The 22,031-nt window shown below is 45.6% G+C and overlaps 1 protein-coding gene across 2 annotated transcripts in view; it reads right to left on the minus strand.

Annotated features, from left to right (window-relative positions):
• Positions 1-20,966, minus strand: part of plcb3 (phospholipase C, beta 3 (phosphatidylinositol-specific)) — a 42,090-nt gene extending 21,124 nt beyond the window's left edge. The window contains exons 1-3 of one of the 2 annotated variants that reach the window (XM_056442523.1): positions 10,961-10,991; positions 10,728-10,870; positions 9,776-9,862 (exon numbers count right to left, since the gene is read on the minus strand). In XM_056442523.1, coding sequence (XP_056298498.1) covers positions 9,776-9,862; positions 10,728-10,870; positions 10,961-10,976 — 246 coding nt within the window. In that variant the 5' untranslated portion in view covers positions 10,977-10,991. Of the gene's footprint in view, positions 1-9,775; positions 9,863-10,727; positions 10,871-10,960; positions 10,992-20,391 lie in introns of those variants that run through there. The other variant, XM_056442524.1, reaches the window with a different exon arrangement.
• Positions 20,967-22,031: the final 1,065 nt, after the last annotated feature.

Raw genomic sequence — 22,031 nt, forward strand, 5'->3', positions numbered from 1 at the left:
GTATGTGTGTGTCTTTAACAGTCTTTATACTGTCTTGGAACAGTTCACGTTTTCTCACTGGCTAGTAATGTAAAACACACAATGACACAGACGCAGCAATATAGAGGCAGGCATATCCTCGACATGCAGGTCCCGACTTGTGAAACATCCTGACCTGTTGAGCAAGACAGGGTGTCTGAGTGTATGTGTGTGTGTGTGTGTGTGTGTGCGCGAAGTGTGTAGGGGTGTGCACGCGAGTGTAGAGAAGCACACATTAAAACGCATGCGACGGAGAAAGCGTGAGCAATTCTTCACCGGGGAATCTTCACTTCGGTTCAAATGTGTCAGCGTGCGACCAGAAAAGTGAAATGTGTGCCCTTCCAGCGCATCGTCGTGTATCCACGCGAGCGCTCGACGTGGTGCGTGTGTCCGCGTGAAGGTCGGTCATCTCCGAGAGCACATTCCTGAGTGATTCCTGCCTTCTGCTCAGCGTGTGTGTGTGTGTGTGTGTGTGTGTGTGTGTGTGTAATATTTAGCCAGTCAGGGCAGCTGGAGCTCCATTCATCTCTCCGTGCCGCTAAACTCAAAACACAGCTCACTCCATTTATCACGTCGGACTCGGCTCGTTATTGTTCCAAATGAGTCTGGGTGAGAGTTTTCCACGAGTCTTGTTGTGATGAAGTGCAACAATTTCATTTAATTAGCCGTTTCTGGTCGTTTTCCCCAGCCACCTGCCTCATGTAGTGCTGCGCCTCAGGTGGTGATTTCTAACTTCTTCCAGAATATACTTCCCGACCAATGTGGGAGAATGTTGTAAACTTGGTAGCACTAAGTCGATGACATGGAGGAGGAGTGTGTGTTGCACCCTGTGTTCAAAACAATGGGCGTGCTGCTGCGATGCGGTCGGTCCCGTTGAGTCCAGAAGGCGTGCGCGTCCTCCCTCTTGGGCGCTCAGGAAGCGATACCAACATCACGGGGATGTTTCTGCTTCGGTTCGTATTTTCTGCCAACCACAGAAGCACTGAACTCAAATGCGGTGCATCATGTCGCAGTGTTTCCCGCCACAGTCGAATGAGCAGCGCCACGGTTTCATCATGAAGAAAGAGACGTATCACTTCTCCAACAGCAGCCAGTTTGTGTCGCTTTGGATAATCATGTCTGGTCAGTTGATGTGGAACCACTTAGCCGGTAAAGGTGGGGCTTATTTTAACTTCTCTATATAGATGGTGATTATGCTTTATACTACATCATCATTTATTTGTTGATTGATTGATTTCGTATTGGGAACATGAATCTGCAAAGAGACATCCAGTGGACTGGAAGTTACAGAAAATTGAAATACTCAAGTAAAGTCCAAGTACCTTAAAATTGCACTTAAGTGCATGTACGCTGCTCGAGCAAGAGCACAACGTTCTGCACAGATCGAGCCTCTTCATTTTGCTTTTAAAAAGGAACTCAATTGATGCATTTATCATTCGAATGGACAACATTTTCTTCTGCTGGAGCTCGCACCAGAGAGATATGACAGCAGTATTAATCAGGTCACATAACTGTGCATCTCCCAAAATGTTCCCAAACCATTGTTTGTCCACATTATGCTATGCATAATATGCAGTTGTACATAGGTGTGTATTTATCCAACAATGGCTAATGGGGTCAGTCTATATTTAGACACTGATGAAAATTACAATAAAAGGTTAATGTAGTTTGATTGGGCCCTTGTTCACTTCCTCCTTTCCTTCCTTCATTTCTTTGATTCCCTCTTCGCCGCCCCCTCCTCCCTCCTGCCACTCGCCTCCATTCATTCTCTTAAGATTAGAAAAATATGAAAGGGCAACTAAACAATCAGCAGAGCGCCGCTCCTTTCCTGTGGCTGCGCGTTAAAAAGATCAGCCCAGCTAAGAATGGCCGAGCCCATGGCACACAATGAGATCCTCCTGAACACGGACTAACGTGCACACGTTAACACGCACACGTTAACACGCACAGTGCCAGGACAGCAAACTGTACATCCCTCTGCCGCCTGGCTGTGACCCAACCGGCCAATCGGTGCGCAGGACATGCGAGGAGGGGAGAAGTCGCCTTGCCAGAAGAAGACTTTAAAGGACACAGAAACATCGGAGAAGTAGAACAAAGAGACCTTCAGTGTTTTATGGCCGCGATGGGAGAGTTGGCGAGTGTTTAGAGAGAGAGAAGGAGGGGAACACTTAATACCCCTGTGAAACATGGGACAGCTCGAGAACTACGTCTACGTCGCCTCGTAATATTTCCTCTGCGTAAATCAATGAGATAACACTCTTCTTTTTCTACCTCTCCTCCATTATCTCTCCATCCTGTATCCGTTTCTCTCTCTCTCGTTTTTTCCTCGTCACTTAGTTGTTTCATATTTCAGGGGTCTGGGGAGGGCGAAAATGAAGAGTGAAACATTTTAGCCACTTAGGCAACAGACTGATCCTGAGGGATTTGTAATCAGTGAAATATTAGAATTTACAAGAAGAAGAAGAAGAAGAGCAAGAAGAAGAAGAATAAAAAGAAGGGCAAGAAGAAGAAGACGAAGAAGAAGAAGAAGAAGAAGGAGAAGGGCAAGAAGAAGAAGGAGAATAGGAAAGAGAGGGAGAAGGAGAAAGAGAGGGAGAAGGAGAAGGAGAAGAATAGGAAAGAGAGGGAGAAGGAGAAGAACTATAACAAGCACAAGAAGAAGAGAATAATAAACAATAAAACATGAAAGAGAAATTAAGTCCAAATGTACCAGGAAAGAAAAAAAATGTTAGAACGGAAAAGCAAAAACTAAGATCATCATCAAGTGTCTCAAAGCGCAAATAAATTTAAAAAAGGCAAAGCTGGGCCAAAAACATACAAAACAAAAACAATTGCTGAAATCATAAATCTCCCACACAACACAAACACGCATAGATCAGCGAGGGCGAACCACAAACACACGGAGCACACGCAGCCGGCCGAGTGTGTGAAGGAATCTGGGACGTCCATCGTCCAGATCTGTCCACTCAACATGACTTTAGAGCATGCACGTGAATGTTGTTAATAATCCCTCATTGCAACCATGTCATCTGTGATGGGTGTGTTAAAAAGAGACAATTTTATGAGTTTGCATGTTATTAAAGAAATCATGTCTAAAACTATTTTTTGATTAAATAGGATTAAAGTTTTGATGACCCAGAATGATCTTCTTCTGGTATCGTCTCTTAGCTGCTCTTCCACACAAAGTGAGCAGAGAGACTGGCGGAGCACTGCGTAGTGGACACACACCGACACACTCACACTCACACCGACACACATTCCTTGGAGGAAGCGTCTGCTGAGACAATAGATTCGATACGGCGCCGTGTCTCAGTTCTTCATACAGCGAAGAATTAACTGACTGTCGACTGTGTGTGTGTGTGTGTGTGTGTCTGTGTGTGTATAAGACCGAAAGTGACAACTGCTGTGCCATGTGCACAAACAGATAATGTCAGCAGAAAATGAAACTTGTGATGAGTGAAGTAACCAGAAGAAAGGAGAAAGAGGGAGGAAGCTGTCACATTATCTACGGACACACTCCACTTCCTGCTCACTGTGTGTGTGTGTTTGTGTGTGCGCGTGTGTGTGTTATAAACCCCTTGTTTCAAGTTAATTCCTTGTGGATGTTTGACTTGAGCCAGGGATATAATCTGTATTAGATCTCTACTTATACCTGCCAACTATCGTTCTACTTACAATTCGGCACGCACACACACACACACACACACGCACACACACACACGTTGGTAGTACCACAAGAAAAGTTTAAAGATGCTGCGTCTACATGAACTACTGGCATATACTGTACACACGTGTGTACACATAGACTAGTGCCCCCAGTTAAATTGGGTAAAGACGTTTGAAGCAGTAATTCAGGGGAAATGCTCAAAATGAGCTAGTTTGAGTTTAAAGATGTGCTGCTTCTCTGTTTTACATCATTACAAATGTAATCAGTTTGAGTTGGTTAGACATAATTAGCAATTGTGAGATCATCCATCGAAGGAACAGCGGGCATTTGGGAAAGTTTGATTTGTGACGTTTTAAAAAGACGATGCAACTCTCACGTCTTTACATTAAATATGAAGCTACAGCAGCGGCCGATTAGCTTCACTCCGCCCATTTTATTTACTCATTGGTAAGCGGTAATAAAAATCAGTCCAGAAATGTCATTGTGTCAAGTAATTGTCCTGCATATAAACCCGATAAAACCACACATTTACATTTTGACACCTTTTTTTTGTACAGATTAAAATCCCCAGATATACTATTTCAAACCCAAACGCACCACTTCTTCTCACAGAGCACTGACACGATTCAAATAACTTTAATACCTCCAGTAAGTATGTGGGGACGGCATGTGGAGCAGTCCCCTTGGGTGTTTGTTTCAGTCACATCCCAGGTGTGTGTGTGTGTGTGTGTGTGTGTGGTCCCTCAATCTGGTCAAGGTATGTCAAATCCACTCCACATCATTAGGAGGCTAAATTGGACTTCTGTGGTCACTCAATTACATCCCTGGGGGTAAATGTCTTCAGGCCTAAGTGCTATTGACATGACCTGTACACCTTGAAGAAGGGGAGGAAATGAATGAAAGATGGTAGGAAGTAAATAAGGAATTCAGAGAAAAGGGGAAATGTTAAGTGGGAGGAGAGGGCAACGCAATTCACCAGAAGCCCCATGTCCCCGTCTGAGTAACTTCCTGCCCACTTTCCCACGCCAAGAGAGAATGAGGGGGCTTAGATCTGTTGTTCCAAGAAATTTAAGAGCAGTAACTGGTGGGAATCGACCACGGGAGAAAATGCATTGATACATCGTATATTTGTGCACTTCGTTGTATCTAAAGAGCAAGAAGAAGAAGAAGAGCAAGAAGAAGAAGGGCAAGAAGAAGAGCAAGAAGAAGAATAGGAAAGAGAGGGAGAAGTAGAATGAGAAGGAGAAGAACTATAACAAGCACAAGAAGAGAATAATAAACAACAAAACATGAAAGAGAAATTAAGTCCAAATGTACCAGGAAAGAAAAAAAATGTTAGAACGGATGTTAGAAGAAGAAGAAGAAGAGCAAGAAGAAGAAGGGCAAGAAGAAGAAGAGGAAGGGCAAGAAGAAGAAGAGCAAGGAGAAGAAGAAGAAAGTGAGACAAAGAGCTAAAAAAGATGGAGAGCAGAGGGGGAGGAAATGTCATCCTTCAGTTTATATTAGAGGAACAACTTTTGCCTTCTCTCTCTGATGGCTAACAGCTGCCCCCGAGACAGATACAGAGGGAAGTAAAGGAGGAAGAGGGGGGGGACAAACCGAAGGTGGATTAGCCGTGTAGAAACAGGACAAGTAATAAAGGACGGCCAAAGTAAACCAGAGCGACGGGGAGGATTAGCCGCAGCGCCAGGTGAGGCTGCCCTCCGCCACGGCGACACCAAATCAAAAGGTTCCCGTCTGTTTCCTGGAAACGTCCGTTTAGGTGACGAATCACCTGCGCTGGCAACGGCGGGGCGGAAAGCGATTGCAGCAAAGCGGCCATGAATAATACCTCACCTGGTCGAACAGGCTTTACATGGCGTTGTTCTTGAACGCCTCACGGGAGATGAAATAATACCCCTTTCCACCACCCTGGGTCGATTCTCAGAATATTAGCTTTCCAACGAAAGGGTTCGATACGTATCTAGTTAACGAGAGACATCTCCAGAGCGCGAGGTATGAAGCAGTGTGAGCTTCAATAGAGGGTTAAAAAGGGCCAGAATATGGGAATATCTTTCTTCAAAAAGCCAAAAGAGTGCATTGACCTAATTCTTCTAGCTTTTACATTGTTAACCTTTTACAACATGTTTTCTTTTCGGTCGAATCAACTCGTGATGCGTCACGATTGAGCAATCTAGATTAAGAGCCGTCTCAGATATCTCCAGAGCACCCTGTATCCCCCCCCCCCCCCCTCCATCTGCCCTGCTGTTACCTCCAACAGTCTGCTCCTCCGCCAAATACTGAAAGCATCTATTTAAGTTGTGAATGAAAAGAGGCGGTGGGCGGGGCTTAGCCGGGAGGACAGAAAAAGGACACGCACAGCGGGGTCCGCTGGAGGTATGCTGGAACAGATGTGTGGAATTTGTGTAACCCCCTCAGCGACTGGCACGCAGTCCGAGTTCAGTATTGGGGAATTGGTTTCCAGAGCGGACACCGAGGGGGGGCAACAGTTCCCAAGCAAAAAGGGAGGACTACAGGGAGGACGTTCATGTCTTTTCCCTGGACAGGCAGGCATTAGGAAACAGTTTATGCAATGGATTCTGCGTAAACTGTGTCGTGAACCGTTTAAAAGCTCAGGAAACTGATGAAATATGCACTGTATAATTGGCCTTTGGACGGCATAATTTAGCAGCGCGGGATTATATCCCTCCAAGGTGCGACATCAAACAGCATCGACTATGTGACGCGAACGTTTGGATGTACATTTTACGGAGCCCTGCTGTCATTAATTTGAAAAGCTTCTCGTAAAAACTCAACCCCTGCGTACCCTCCTCAATGTATGCCTGGAATAATAATAATAAGTCAAGTGTATCATCAAGAGTGAAGCAGCTGAACTCTGTCAACGACAAACGCGTTACTCATCCATCAGCGATCACGTTAGTAACAACTTCATCTCAAAGACAGATTTAAAGGGCAGAGAGTCGGAGAGCAGGCTGCCGCTCGGCGGGGGGCGTCTCCGTCGGTTCACTGCCCAGCCACTGCGTGGTTGTGTGTTATCGCCACTGACTCAAGCATTATGGGAACTTCTGGGCTCCGAGTGCACGCACACGTCAGAGGTCTCGTAAGCCGAACATCGCGCAAAGATGGAGAGCGGGAGATAACTGAGAGAAAATGTGGAAGGAAGGTGGGAGGGAGAGAGAGAGAGAGAGATGTCAAAGATTATCAGAAAAGGATGGATGAAAATGATGTATACTCGGCAGGGCTGACTAACCGGCAGAGCAGGAAGAACGTTGTTCGCGAGAAGAGAAGTGCAAATGCGTTTCAAAAAGAAAGGGTGTCAGGGAAGAGGCGGAAACAAGTGATGAATTGGGGAGAAAAAAGAGATATATAGATAGTTATTTAAAGGAAAGTGTTAAACAAAGTGAGGCCTGAGAAGAAAGTGACACGAAACAGATGGACATAAGTAAACAGAAAGGAGGATGGATGGGAAGAGGAGGAACACCTGGAGAAAAGGTGGAAGGACCAGATGAATATACAAAAAGGAGGAAGAAATGCAATGAGATAAACCAGAGTGAAAATGGACATTTTACAAACCATGTCTGGAGGGAAAAGGCGAGAAGAAGGCGGCAGGAGGTAGAAACGGACGGAGTGCTTCTCCCGGGCCAAAGTGGGATTTGTAAAACGATATTTAATCCCATTTGTGGACCGTAGACTGGTTTCCTCTGGAGTCAGATCGATACTGGGAGAGCGTCTGTTCTTTAAATCAGGCGCAGTTTTGTGTCCGTCCTGAATAAAATATCAGCGCTGCGTCACCTTCTCACCTCGATACGTTCTACCCTCAAAACTGCTCAAGAAATTATTTTGGGTTACGGACTTTTGGACGTCCTTGCTCGGGGTCTAAACATGACTCGTGTGTGATCCAGTTCTCATCAACAGCCACAAGTACCCTGACTTTCACACACAGCACCGTCTTTATGATCCGAGTCCCGAGTTGACACCGTCTCTCGTCGAACACTGAATCGTTCGACACCAAAAGTAAGAAGAGGAGCAGCGCGGCAAACATGTCAAACTGCACCGGAGATCAAATATTTTGGGTGCTCTATTCAGAATAGTGGGTTCCATCCAGAACGCCCTCGTCATCCGTGTAAATGCGTACCGACTGATCTCATTAATAATAGCTGGATATCCGTGTTGCCGTGGCCTCTTTCTCTCCAGCTCCGGGTGGAAATCGCCTGGGGAGCAACGGCGCTGATTTTAAAGCTCCGGTCTGGGATCACTGAAAACAGCCAAAGGTGAGAATAAACGCACTTGAATTTATAGATGTGGACTCTATAAATTCAAGTGCGTTATTCTCACCGTGGAATATTGCACGGAAGCCGCGTTAGACCAGACGGAGGGTTGTGGACGGTGGAGAGTTTTGTCCTTTCTACTGTCCGGATTTAATTGAAACCTGCGTCGTCGTAAAGGATTAATGCATAGAAAAAGGTGTAGAGATGGAGGTGTAGAGATGGAGGTGTCTGCACTGGCCACACAGTTTAACTGACGAGTGATCTCTGGGAAGGGACGTTCAGAAACAACACAGCAAAAAATCTCTGTAAAAATCCTTTAAAGACGCAAAATACAGCTTTTTAGACATTGAATTGAACACCAAAAACATAGCCGCCATTATTAGTCACTGCCTAACGAGACTTCCACACGTCTCCGTTGCCACATTTCCCCGCATTAGCCTCGGCGGTCGGACTATTTTGTGGCTCGTTTCATATTTGGTGGCCGGCAGCGAAGCCGACGTTAACGAAGAGGAAAAGCAGTCGGTGAGTCAAGCAGGAAAAGCCAAATGCGGGAGCACATAAGCCCGATGATGTAATACTACGATTAAACATGGGAGGCGCCCGGGCGTCGACTTAGGGAGTATGTTCGAGATATGTCAAACGAGTTTCTGTGATGGCGCTCGCAGGGAAAGGCTGATCCGCCTTCTCGTCGGTCTCCTCTTTCAACTTCCCTGTTCTCTTTTATGCGTCTGATGATGTGACGTTTGAACAACCTGGATTTTCAAGTTGTGTCTATTGAGCCGTTTGTCGTCGTCGTGTGGAGCGGATTCATTGTTAGGGATTCAATGACTCTTCGCTAAACAGTGTCACAGCTGCACCTCGGGCGACTAATGGCCTAATACACACACACACACACACCAGGATAAAAAGAGTATTTAAAGCTTCTGTCTGTTATGTGAATTCACGAACACATGGCGACACACGTGGATACAGACAACAGGACGTGTGCTCTGGCACACACACACACACACACACACACACACACACACACACACACACACACACACACACACACACACACACACACACACACACACACACACACACACACACACACACACACACACACACACACACACACACACACACACACACACACACACACACACACACGGATAACAGGACTTGTGCTCTGGCACACACACACACACACACACACACAGACAACAGGACTTGTGCTCTTGGTCAAATAAAACAGATTTATTATATCGGCACTCATCATAATCTCAAACCCCTGCTTCCTGCAGACTCACTGCCTACTGCGTCCGCCTAATGATGTCAGCTAAATGCCTAAAATCCAATATTACCAAACTAATGGCTCAAGCGCAGCCACCAAAGACATTGAGAGGTGTGTGGGGGGGGGGGGGGGGGGTTTGAAAGTACAGATAGATGGAGGACTAAAAGGATGGAGACCACAAAAACATCAGCGAGACGAGGAACAGGGTAAAGAGGGGCCAAACGAGGCCGGAAAATAAATTGCTGGAACTTGTCCTGGGTGAACTAATGGACTGGATCAAACCACGATGGGAGACAACAAGAGGGAGGAGGAAGAAACAACGACTTGGAAATACATCCGTAAAGTAAGGATGTGGTTGAGTTAAAGTAAACAAATAACAATGGTAATAGCCATGTTGGCACTCCTGGTAGTGCATTAAAAATAACATTGTGGTCTGCAGTGGAGTGGCCACTTCATATTTGATCGGACTCTGTGAGTCCACATTGGCACACTTTGAGAACAACCTTTCTCTGTGTGTGTGTGTGTGTGTGTGTGTGTGTGTCTCACCAGGTTGGACCCTCCAGTCCAGTAGAGGAAGAATCCATCTGGGTCGACTTTCAGGGTTACCAGGGTGGGTGGGCCGCCGTTAGGCTCCTAGACGACGACAGAAATAGAGACATTAGAGGGAAGAACATTCATTTCCATCAGCCAGTGTCCAGGTGGATCGTATTTAGAGGAATAAGTGAGCCCACCCGACATCTCATTGCGCAACGGCAGATTCGAACCAGGAAGTCGCTGTGCACGTTGCGAGGGGTGTTTACGAGTGCATGTTTGAGTAAAAATAAATAAATACCATTTCCTTTTCATGTTTGGCTTAACCCTCCTGTTACCTTTAGGGTCAATTTGACCCCATTTAATGTTTAACGTCGGTGTTCTTTGGCTGTTTTTCACTGTGTCAAACATATACGAAATATCAACTTTTTAATATATTTAAAGGGCTATTTAGGTAGTCAACAAACAAACATAAAGTACCTCACACTTAAACTTGGGAAACAATATTAATTCTAATAATTTTCTGGAGGTTTTAATTGCTGGGGTCAAATTGACCCCGAGGGTAAAACATGTTAGTAAATGTTAAGGTAACAGGAGGGTTAAACTAAATTTAAAAAATGGCATGTCCCTTTCAGTTGGTTGAAATAAGATTCATTTATTTATTTATTTTTAGGAATGATCCTTCTGATATGGCCAACGTTTTGAAAATGAGACCTAGGTTGTATGAACATATGGATTGGACTCCTAAATGAGTGGAAGTGTCGTTTCTGCCTTGAATACCATGACGTATGAAACGTAATCTTCTCGTTGGCTCCCTGAGGGGCCGTAAAGACGCACAGGCGTGAAATCCATTTCGCAGCCAAAAGGAACAACTTCTGGGGTAAAAGACAACATGGCGGCAGCTTCACAGACGTCTCACAGCGATAGACGAAAGGACAGAGGGACACGACGTAAGCCGCGGCTCTACCTGCCGTCGTGTTGCGGGGTTGCAGAGAGACGGCGATGTTGTGCGGTTCTGTGCATCTGTCACGCAACAGCTGTTATGATGCTGGAAGCCTCGCAGTTCGCCCATGAAATGTCCTTCATGTGCGGCATAATGACGGCAGGAGCCTGCATCAACATGTCATTAACATCGTCATTATGGGGTCATACGCAAGATCTTATGACACACACACACACACACACAGGCTCTGTAATTACAGTGGTAAGCGGTCATACGTCTGTCCAGCAGACAAATATACCGTCCAGACATCCTGGGTGATGATGATGATGATCCGGATTGGTTGTTATTACAGTGACAGATGAGTCGCGTACATCGTCATCAGATGGGAAGACAGAGAAACGTTCGCCAGGCAGAACTTTCCCACCGACGTACAGTAGGTTGACAAAGACGCACAACCAAGTCGCCACTGACCACAAGCAAGCGGCGCTTCTTGAAGTGAAGTCGAACAGGGACAGACATTATCACAGTTCCATGTTTAACACATTAATGTGCACATGTTGACCATTTGAATCATCATTTCAGACTGAATGACTTCAAAGTCTGCATAACAAACACAATCCAGCAGAATTGATTGGAATCAATTCCCTTCATGAAGCTAATTTGGATTTGTTTTTATTAGGTTTTATGCATGTATATGCGCAATAATCATGCTTGCCTTAAATGGATACACATGGGTAGGTTGTAAAACGGATTAAAAAACAAAACTGCATTCTGTAATAAAAAAATGCATTTTGGAGAGACATTGCAAATCATATGATATGATGTTCTGAGCAGATTTGGTTACCTTCAGGCAGAGCCTGGCTAGCCGTTTACCCTTCTTCCGCCTCACATTAATCTAATCATGCTTCTCATCCGTCTCTACACAAGGAAGTGAATGAACGGTGACCTGTTCCTGAAAGGAGTCTCCTCCGTTTTCGTGCTGAACATACCTTGAGTTTAGGCTCCACAGTCGGCTAACGGAGAAGGAGATAGCCGGAGTGGTGGATCGGGAGAAGGACAGAAGGAATACACGGGCAGAAAGAGAAAAATGGGATGAAGGTGGATAAGAGAAGGATTGGAAGGAAAGAGTGGATGTTGAAAAGGGAGGAAGAAACAAAAATCAGATCAGGAGGAGAATGAAGATAACCACGCGATCAAAGCCGAACCACATCACGAGGCCTTAATCAGCAACCGTGAATTCAGTGGTTTTAAAGTGGGCATCCGACCGAGAGCTTGAATGTCTGCAGCTTGTTCGTCTTTCTATCGGCTGGGTTTGATTTCCTGAGTCGACAGACAATGACCACAATGCAAAGTGGAAACGTTGGAAGTCCGTCCTTATCAGCAGGGACCGCTGTGCATGCTCTGAAATGCATAACATGCTAATTGTTTGCAAATCAGAAGGCCCGTCTTGGGCGATAAAAGGCAAATTATACTGTCGTTACATAATCCAGGAAATCTTTAGTGCAGCCGTTCTCTCTCCCTCCCCCATCTCTCTCTCTCCCTCCCTCTGTAGAAACATAGCAGTGCCACATGGTGTGAAGGGTTCATTCTAAGCCACCGAAAGTACAACGACTCCTCGCCTCAGGTGATTATACACACGGGAAACATAGTTGTGAACATTATATTCCATGTTTACACATAAGTTCCTCAAGTCCTACACACTGGACCTTTAAGTGTATGGGTTCCTTACTATGTACTGTGGGGGAGTGAAACATGTCGGAATAGAGACTCCATCAAGGTCACGAGGTCACGTTCAACAGAAATAAAACAGGTGGCACAAATATCACTTCCGCTGTTAAACTGTGGGGTTAAAAAGCCGTCATTCTACCCGGTTACAACTCTGAATAAAGCAAAAATTAATACGTTCTGTTCCGAGTTAGTCACACCACATAGATCTTAAAACCAATAAGCAATATTCCCTGTTTTGAAACCCTGGGGGTGGGGGGGTGGGGGGGTCTACTAAAGGCTCTGAAACCACACCCAATCGTGGGTGGATTGATTACATATGTACAGTGAACTATGAAATACAGAGAGGAGAAGGCCCGACGGGCAGTAAAAAATGAATTCATGCTCTCCAGGCCCGATATGGCGGCCCACCGGGATCTGTCCCGGTTTGCCAGATTAGCAAACTGTGTGCTGTGGAGAGAAAGTTGTTTAACTTTTGACTGAGCAGCTGGAACCCTGAAGCGATGAGCTCTAGCTATTGTATATTGTGATGGGAGGGGTCGGGCTAAGGATGGCTCCCATGCGTCATCCAGGTTTGATTTCAGACCCGCCCAAAAAACCCACACAACAACAAAAAACTTGAACAACATGTACAATGTCTTTTGAAAACAAATCTCAGATTTCATTTCAACCGGAGTCACGCCACAATATTTAAGACTCATTTATTTGATTGAGACAAAATTCATAATTAAGAGTGATAGAAGTCTTGTGTCGTAGTGTGATGGTACTACTTTGATAGATCAAGAGCTGCAGCGATGCTGCTGCAGGTGGAACAGAAACCCGTCTTCACCCTTTAATACCTCCCTCTCTCACCTGTGTTTATTGGTAGAAACCAGAAATGGTGCGTCTGAACTGATTCACAACGAGCTCGGTTCATGTAACCAGTTGAGGAATTCCACTGGGATCGGATACACATGCACATTTTCCCAGAATAATTCCATCTATAGGCTCATGGGACCAGTGAGACAGCATCGCCCACGTCGTCTTCAAGCCACGCAGACAGGAAGCTGAGCACACACTCACACCATTCGGGTCAGATATATTTGCATGTTGTGACCGCTGAGTTTTCCATACCCGGCAGTTGCTTTCTTCATGCCCATCACCGTGACGCACACGTCCGTTACACTCCCGTCTTTCCCTCCTGCATCTTTCCATAATGCATCTTTCCATAATGCATCTTTCCATGCGTATTCACTAATCTACTCACTTAAATGAGTGTGTTTTTTATGATTGACTAGTTGTATAAATCATGCAAAATGCAATATTCTCCAAATCCAGCATCAAAAACTTAAATTCAATGCATCATTACAAATGGAATATGGTTTGTCATCTGAAGACGTCGACAAAATAGTCATGGCCACTTTTCCACTTTGTTCCAACATCTTACAGATCAATGAATGAATAATCAACACTGCTAATAATAACGAATATAGTCATTATTTCTCGTTAATCACTTTTTCCTGCCAAGCGTCACTATAACTGCTCTGTAAAATAAAGTTTTATCACACAAAAAGGTCACTCTGGTTTCCAGCTGAAATGAAGACTCATGGTTAGAAACATAACCCTAAAATCATTACCTCATGCCCTACCCACAGACATCTTATTTACCATAAAATGTTGTGTTTTCGGTGTGAGAGTAGGTGGTACGTCAATAATTGGACCTCACCCCACTCCATAATTAACTGCCTAGAGGCCTTCTGAAGTCTTGCCTTGCTTCCTTCCCTCCCTCCTCTCCTTCTCTCCCTGTCAATCATGCCTTCAATTCACTCTCCACCCCCACCACTTTGAGTCCTGCTTTCCCTCCTTAATTGATTAAAGACCAGGTCTCTTTCTCCAGACCCCCGCCAGATGCCCTGACCCTCTGACAAACCCCTTCATTACCTGGCCGTAATGTCAAACACGCACACAAAGTGGGCTGGACCGCCCTCTGAGGCCGAGGTCCGACACCCGCTAATGAGTCCCTCTTGAAAACCCACAATCCATAAAATAGGCATGCACCTGCAGAGAGACACACGGGGCTCCAGGCCTCTCTTCCGAGAGACTGCCTCCACCACAAATTAATCGGCGTCGACGAGTGCGAGCAGAGAGAAACTGATAAAAAGAAAAAGGCGACTGCACCTTTGGTCTGCCGGGTGTGCACGTTCAGGGGCAGCTAGTGGGAGTGGTGGGAATAGGAGGGCCAGTGTGCACTTAGTGCGAGTGTGTTTGAGCTGCTGCTTTGGCAACATGGTAAAAGTTGATGACAGTATGTAACCTTTGGACTTGAGAGAGAGAGAATTAGAGGAGGCCAGAGAGGGAAACTAAGCTATAGAATATAAAACAGAAAGGAGGTCAGCACAGTTAATATTTAGTGAAGTGGTGAGTGACGTGTGGTAGATGTGTTTATCAGAACAGCATTGCATACTGGAGGTGTACACATGTCTGGAATTTGAGGTCACTCTGGGACTCATTTCTCCGTCGGGGTCATTGCACCTTCATCCAAGCCAACATCCACTCAGCAAATGGACAGATATTTTCAGACGGCCTCTCCTGGAAGTCTGCAGGAAGCATTCAGTGTCGTACTCAGCTCTACGTACAACAAGTGAGAGAAATAGATGTGTAAATAATTTAAAAAACCAGCTACGGAATGTATTTTTAAAATCCTTTAAAAAAAAAAAGAAGCTGACAATTAGGTTAGTTTTCTCATGAAGAGCAGGTCAGTGCATGGTGACCGACAAGACCTCTGGGACACTTTGAAAAGCCTTGATGTATGGATTATATATACAACCCAATATTATGGGCTGTGAAGAGTGGAGGGCCCTTAAACCTAACAGTAGAACTAGAACAGACAGAGATCCACACTGAAGATGGGGTAGAAAGAGGGGAAACTAAACTAAAAAGATAGGAAGTGGACAGAAACTGGAAGAAGGAGGAAGAGAGAGAGTGATAGAGATATGGCCCCAGAAGGAATGGGGAAGAGACCACACGTGTTACAGACACACGGGTACAAGTCAAGTCCAGATGTCAGCCCCACACTTCACATGTGGCTGTGGTTGACCTTCCACCTCCCCCCCTCCCTCTATCCATCCATCCCTTGTTTCTCACCCCTCTGTCAGGATGTCAGCAGTGTTTCACGGCATGGCGTCAGACCTTCGACACAAGCCTGCGTTGTTTCCTCCTCCTCCTCCTCCTCCTCCTCCTCCCGCTCTCATCTCCTAAACATTTACCCTTTCCCTGACCGATAATGACAACTTGCGGGTTGTTGCTTTCTCGCGTCCATAGTGCTAAACCGAGGCGTCCACTTTCCTGATGCAGGCACACAGGAACAGTTGGCAAAGTCAGCGGGGCCCATTACGCCACACACACACACACACACACACACACGGTCACGATGACCCAGCACCGCCGATTATAGAAAAGATTCTTCTAAAGATAGAAAACGTTTTCATTTCGCCATATCGGCTCACGGAAAACGTCGATTTTAACAGCGTGTATCCATTTAATGCACGTTGTGTCTGTAAAACGAATTGTGTTGGCAGTTTTTTAAATATCATATTTCAAATGAGCGACAAGCGTTCAAGGCTGCGACGGTAGATTTTGTCATCAGTGCAGTTTCTTTTCAACAAGATGTGCAGGAGAGCCCGATACGCCGTCGTGATGCGCCGACAGTCGGCCAAACCACATTCCAAGGTGGTTGAGACGCAGATATTATGCAGAGTCCAACAAACCATATGAATGATGTGTAGGTTCATGCATGGATCACTCAAAATGCAGCATGTTGGCACTTCAGAGTCTCTTCAAGCTGGATAAGGGAGGTGAAAACTATGGATGAACAAAGTATTGATAAACACGGAGGACAACAGCGGCAATAAAGTGTCTTTAGTGTCCTCCACTGTTGCCAAGATTAGAGTTCCAAGCTCCTCAAAGTGAACCGTGGTGCGGTTCTGAACGGTCTGGCTATAAAAGCCTGACCAAAACGCAAGAAAGCAACCTCAGAATACCACATTTTTAATGGTACATCCTGCTTCACTCAAGTTACAGACATCTGTGAGCTGGAGACGAAACCGTCGCATTCCCGAAACCGGCCAATTAATGGGCAGATAGTGATGCCATGTGACTTTGTTTATGAGCCCCGTTCTGCTCGGAATTGTGCAATGTGAACATAAACACATGAATGGCACTTTCCCCCCCGTGTGGTTCTGAGCAAAGGAAACCCGTCAGAGTGTTTGTACCCCACAGATGAATTCTTCTTTTCCTTTTTAAAACAGTTTCAAATATATATTCATGCCAAGGCGTAACATTTACAGGGAAGTGGCACAGAGGAAGAGGAGTCTAAAAGCAGATGAATGCAGCAGTCTGCAAATGTTAACATTGGGTGTGCAGGTGATTGAGTAGTTCTACTTGTGTGCACTCCGACCAGAGCAGCGCTGCTCTGCAGACACGCCGTCTCTCTCTGTGTGTTTAATTGGTTGTTTGGGAGGAATTTTAACTGAATTCCAGTTGGGATTCATCTCAATTGAATTGTGGCCGGGCTTCAGAGGGCGGGGCAGCAGCGGCAGACGGAGAGGGAGGGTGGGAAGGAGAGAGAGAGAGAGAGAGGGGGAAATGGTTTGGCTCTGCAGCCTTACAACAAGCTCCAACAGGAAGTCATTCAACGGGAGAACGCACACCCAGAACAAAACAACCACACGCACACGCACACACACACACACAGGAGCACACGTGTCTGTCTACAAGCCAAAACAAAAAAGAGAGACGGACAATTTGGAATGCATTCCCCCTGAATGAGTCAGAGTATGTGTGTGTGTGTGTGTGTGTGTGTGTGTGTGTGTCATTTGATGGGCCTTCAGTAGACTGCAGCGACCAGCTCAGTGACAGATAAGTCTCAGGTTTAAAAGTAAAGGAGAAAAAAAGAGGCTATATGATGACGGGATGTGAGGAGTAGAGACGGGAGATGAAGAGCAGCCATCTGGAGGGAGGGCATGGCGATGAGGAGGGGGTGAAAAGAGAGAGATGGGGTCAAAAGTGGGGTTTCCATGTAAACAAACTGCACTGCCCTTGGGCACTCTGTTCGTGTATGTGTGTGTGTGTGTGTGTGTGTGTGTCTCCTAATTATGTTCCCACTTTGCCAAATCCTTAAAGCAGTATGCCACGTGTTTTGGGACAGTAGCCCGATGGTCAACTCCCCTGTTAAAACACGGCCAGACGCTGAGATAATCTGTGTGTCCCCACTAGACTATTACTTTACTTTTTTTTAAACTTTAACACCACGGCTTCGAGACGAGCAGCTCTTTTGATTACAGTCAGATTGATCATAAGTCCAGCTAACTTATACATCTTAAACAAACCTAAAGTAATGCAAAGCACCTCCCTGTGGCTCAGCGGTACATTTCCTTTGTTTCCCATCCAACTGAGCCAGATTAAGTCCCGCCATATTTGATATGGATTACCTTCAGGAGTCCCCAGAGTCTGTTCGCAGTTTATAAAAGAAAAGTGCATGTACGCTGGCTTTGTAATAATGTACACGATGTGGAAGCGCCGCCTTCCTACCAGGCCTTTAAAGGCCTTATGAAGAAAAGGGTTGCGTGAGTAATTCAACCTCTCTCCTATAAGCCTCTCTGGCCCCGACGCAATTATGCCATATAAGCCACGTGAGAAAGTTGTACATTTATTTTGTATGTAAATCTGTTTTGGCGAGGTTGATCTCTTGTCAAAGACAACGTGCATATCAAGAGATGTTCTGGTGAACAAAGGGTTTAACTAAATTTAAATAAAGTGAACATTTAGCTGTACAGCTGCAACAACTTCCTATTTTCCCGTGTTGGAGACGTCGGCGTGCTAAAGTGTTACGATGGTGATGTTCTGCATTAAAGTGCAACGTTATACAGCTATACAAGTCATCTATTGTCATTGTGACACAAGTTAATAAATAAGGTGATGAAGAACTTGCTTTATTGGAAGAAAACAGGAAGATATGATGTTTCTTCAATGACTGGAGGGCTCATAACAACAGAAGATGCGAGGCCTGTCTCACTGAGCGGTGCCGGATAACTGCACCGTGGGGGCTACAATTAACAATCGTCTATTAGCACTGATTAATCCATTCATTCATTTAGTCCACACCACCTAAGACAAGAGTGAACGATGGAACGCAAGCTATTTCCCAAAGGTAAAGATGTCATCGTCAAGATATTCCATGAGCAATGACAGAGAAACGCAGCAAGTTGGAACCACCAGCGAGCGTTTAACATTATACCTCAATAAAAATACAGATAATTTTCTGTGGATCTTCAATCAAATGAGTGATTCATGAGTGAACACTACCTTGATGAGAAGAAGCCTGAGCCCAAATAACTCAGATACCCGAACTACAGCTTACCTTTTTTATAAATAGTATGATTTTGTTTTAGCCACAACTCATTATTGAGACATTTGGGATCTGATGGCGGTTAAAGTTGTGCCATCTCAACCATGGACTTGTATTACTATAATGATGTTCAGCATCTTTGACATATACATCCCCAAATACAAAAAGCATTCCAACATTTATTCCTCTTCCACATCCCTCCTCTCCCAGATATTTCTTCTTTCTCTCTCTCTCTCTATTCAGCCTCCATAATTCACATGTTGACTTGAGGCGGCAAAGGCAAATAGAGGGGATGAAATTTACACAATGAGAAAGCATGCACATGTTGTTGAGTGTTCACACACTTCATTGCCAGCATAACAATTTCCTGGGAATTCCCTTTAAGAGGGGGAGACAGAGAGAGTCAGTGTGTGTGTGTGTGTGTGTGTGTGTGTGTGTGTGAGAGAGGGAGAGAAGGGAAGGGAAATCAAAAGGACATGGTATGCACCGTTTGCGTGACAAGACCCTTCTTCTGCGGCCACACACACACACACATCACGTCACCATTGCAATGTGAAGCTCTGTTGCTGATAAGTGGTTTTACATTAAAAACTGGTGGTGTCCTTTTGTGTGTGCGCGTGTGCCAGTAACAACAAGCCTGACCACAAGTCTGTAAAGTACGCCAAGATGAAAGCCGTATTGGAACTCTGGACCTTTACCTGCAGAATTCCAATGATCCACACATGCACACACATACACACACACACAAACACATGCATGCAATTGTTGGAAGACACAGGCCTCCAGTCAGTGCCAGATCAGTCAGCAACTGGGTTAATCATTGATGGCTGCTCAGACACACACACACCACAGAGAGAAGATTGCAGAACAGCCCTGCACTCTGCCTCAGAAATCACACACACAGAATGAAAGTAGGGTGAGTAGGGGAAATAATTTAACAAATACAACAATAAAGACGTTTGACAACTTTGAGCAAACATGTAAAAAGTAAAGTAGTTGTTCAGCTCAAAGTGAACCCAAACCCCTCAAACTGAGGCAGCTGCTGGAGGAGTCCCACTCAGACAGGTGCTTTCTCCACGAATCTACCGGGGAGAGAAGTACAGGAAGAGAAAGGGTTCGGGTCTAAACTGAACCTGAGCCCGAAGGAAAACCGGTTCGACAAGAATTCACGCACACAAACACACACACACGCACACACACGTTTTCTACTGGGAGGCATCTCATTAACGTTCACTCGCAGACATAGTGGTCTGCTGTGTTCAGAGACTTGCTGTGAGGCTGTGCACACACCTGCACAAATTGTCCCGGATCTAGATATGTCACACACAGTCACACACACACACACAAGTCTCACACCCGCACACGCACGCGCGCAGAGACACTAGTCTCGTGTGTCACTTCACAACAAGTGGGCCTACTGTCAAAAGCTGTCACGTCTCACGTCGTGTGTCTTTTAGTCAAAAGCGGATCACATCGTATTACCGGCGGGGGGGGGGGAGACCGATAAGGTTCCGGGTCACTCTGAGGCGACACGCGCGTTTATGAGCCCTCCGAGCACGGGACACGTTCCGTTCTCACCTCGTCCCATTTGATGAACTTGCCCCCCTTCTTCAGCGCTTCGTGGACGGACACGGGTTTGAGCTGCAGCGCGTGGACTCCCGGCTTGGCCCCGGCCATGGCGAGGAGGGACTCCCTGCCCGGGTGCCAACGCCTAAACCCCGGCTACGGCGAGCTGGACTCCTCGGAAGGAACAACAATACGAACTCTTCCTTCCTTCCGTCCTCCTCTTCCACCCCGGAGCTGCTGCTGCTTCTTCTTTTCCGGGGAGAGAGTTGAATTACAAGTCCGAGGCGAGGGGAGCTTGTTCACTCCCTTACCTCAAAAGTCGGTAAACGTCACCAAGAGTTTGAAGAACATGAGGAGTACAAATCCAGAGAGGGAGAGAGAAAGAGAGACGACACTGTTTCAGCGCGCACCGCCGCTGTCTCGTCCGCGTCCACGCACCGCGGTGACGCGCCTTCAGCCCCCTCTTTTTATTAGGAGCTTTGATTCATATATTTGTTTATTTGTACCGAATCCTTTAATCGCGCACTTGAGCCCGCAGAGAGATCCTTTCCTTCCTTCCTCCCATCTGGTCGACCCCTCTCCAGTCCTTACCCCTTAGGAACTTTCTCTGCTCTCTCTCTCTCTCTCTCTCCTGCTCCTCTCCTCCCTACATGTTTTCGGTCGAGGGGGGGGGGGGGGGGGGAGAAGATTCCGAGAGTAGAAGTCACAGATTGTGTAAAAGGGGTGTGTTCTTCACTGTATCCTTAAATATACAGTGTGCATATATTGTCATGAACATGATCGCGTCCTGTGTGTTTTCTTTATCTGACATAATATTTGCTCAAAATTTTACCCGCACTTTGTATGTTTACTTCACCGCTGCTCCAAATGTTGTAAACTCTGTCTGCCGGAACCTTTAAAGGTGCGCAGTGATTTAGTGTGTGCACTCTTTTTAAGGTGTGTTGACTTGAAAGAGGCCGCTTTAAAATAAAATGAGAGTCAACGGGAAAGCAGCAGAGGCTGAGATATCCTGACTTTTTGAACCTCTCAAATCAAGCTCCAAACGTCCTACACTTCCCATGATGCAACGAGTGTATTTCATCCACTCTGAGTAAATGTTTTTGCCACTTTGCAGTCTCCAAACCACAGCGGAAATAACCCTGGTGACATCACTACTTGTTTTCTTTCCTTTTTTCCTTTTTTTTTACTTTGTAAAGTTTTTCTGGAGCCAAAGAAGACATGCACAACAGTTTTCACAGACAATGCATTTCTTTCATTCTGTCTACGTTGACCTTGATGTGTGAGCTGTCCCCGTTAATGAGCCCTTTAGTTCAACAGTACACATATGCAACTCAAGTGTATCGAGTGCCACACAAGTCTACCACAGTGCTAAATAATATAAATCTAGCTTTATTGTAACAGAATACATCCAAATATTGGTAAGACCACACTGCAGCCAGGACTAATCTAAGGAGGGACAAGATGATGGACGGCATAAGAATAAGGGAGGTTAAATATTCCTATTTTATTTGATAAACCCCTTCTCTTCTTTCGGCATCTAAACACGCATCATGTAAAATAAACTGTGAGCAACTCTTTGGTTTCTCTGAGCTGATGTCCATGTACGCTTCAAGGGGATCGTGGAACATTTTGGGGAAAATACTCAGTCGCTT

The sequence above is a fragment of the Pseudoliparis swirei genome, chromosome 21, assembly GCF_029220125.1.
Source record: "Pseudoliparis swirei isolate HS2019 ecotype Mariana Trench chromosome 21, NWPU_hadal_v1, whole genome shotgun sequence".
NCBI classification, from domain to species: domain Eukaryota; kingdom Metazoa; phylum Chordata; class Actinopteri; order Perciformes; family Liparidae; genus Pseudoliparis; species Pseudoliparis swirei.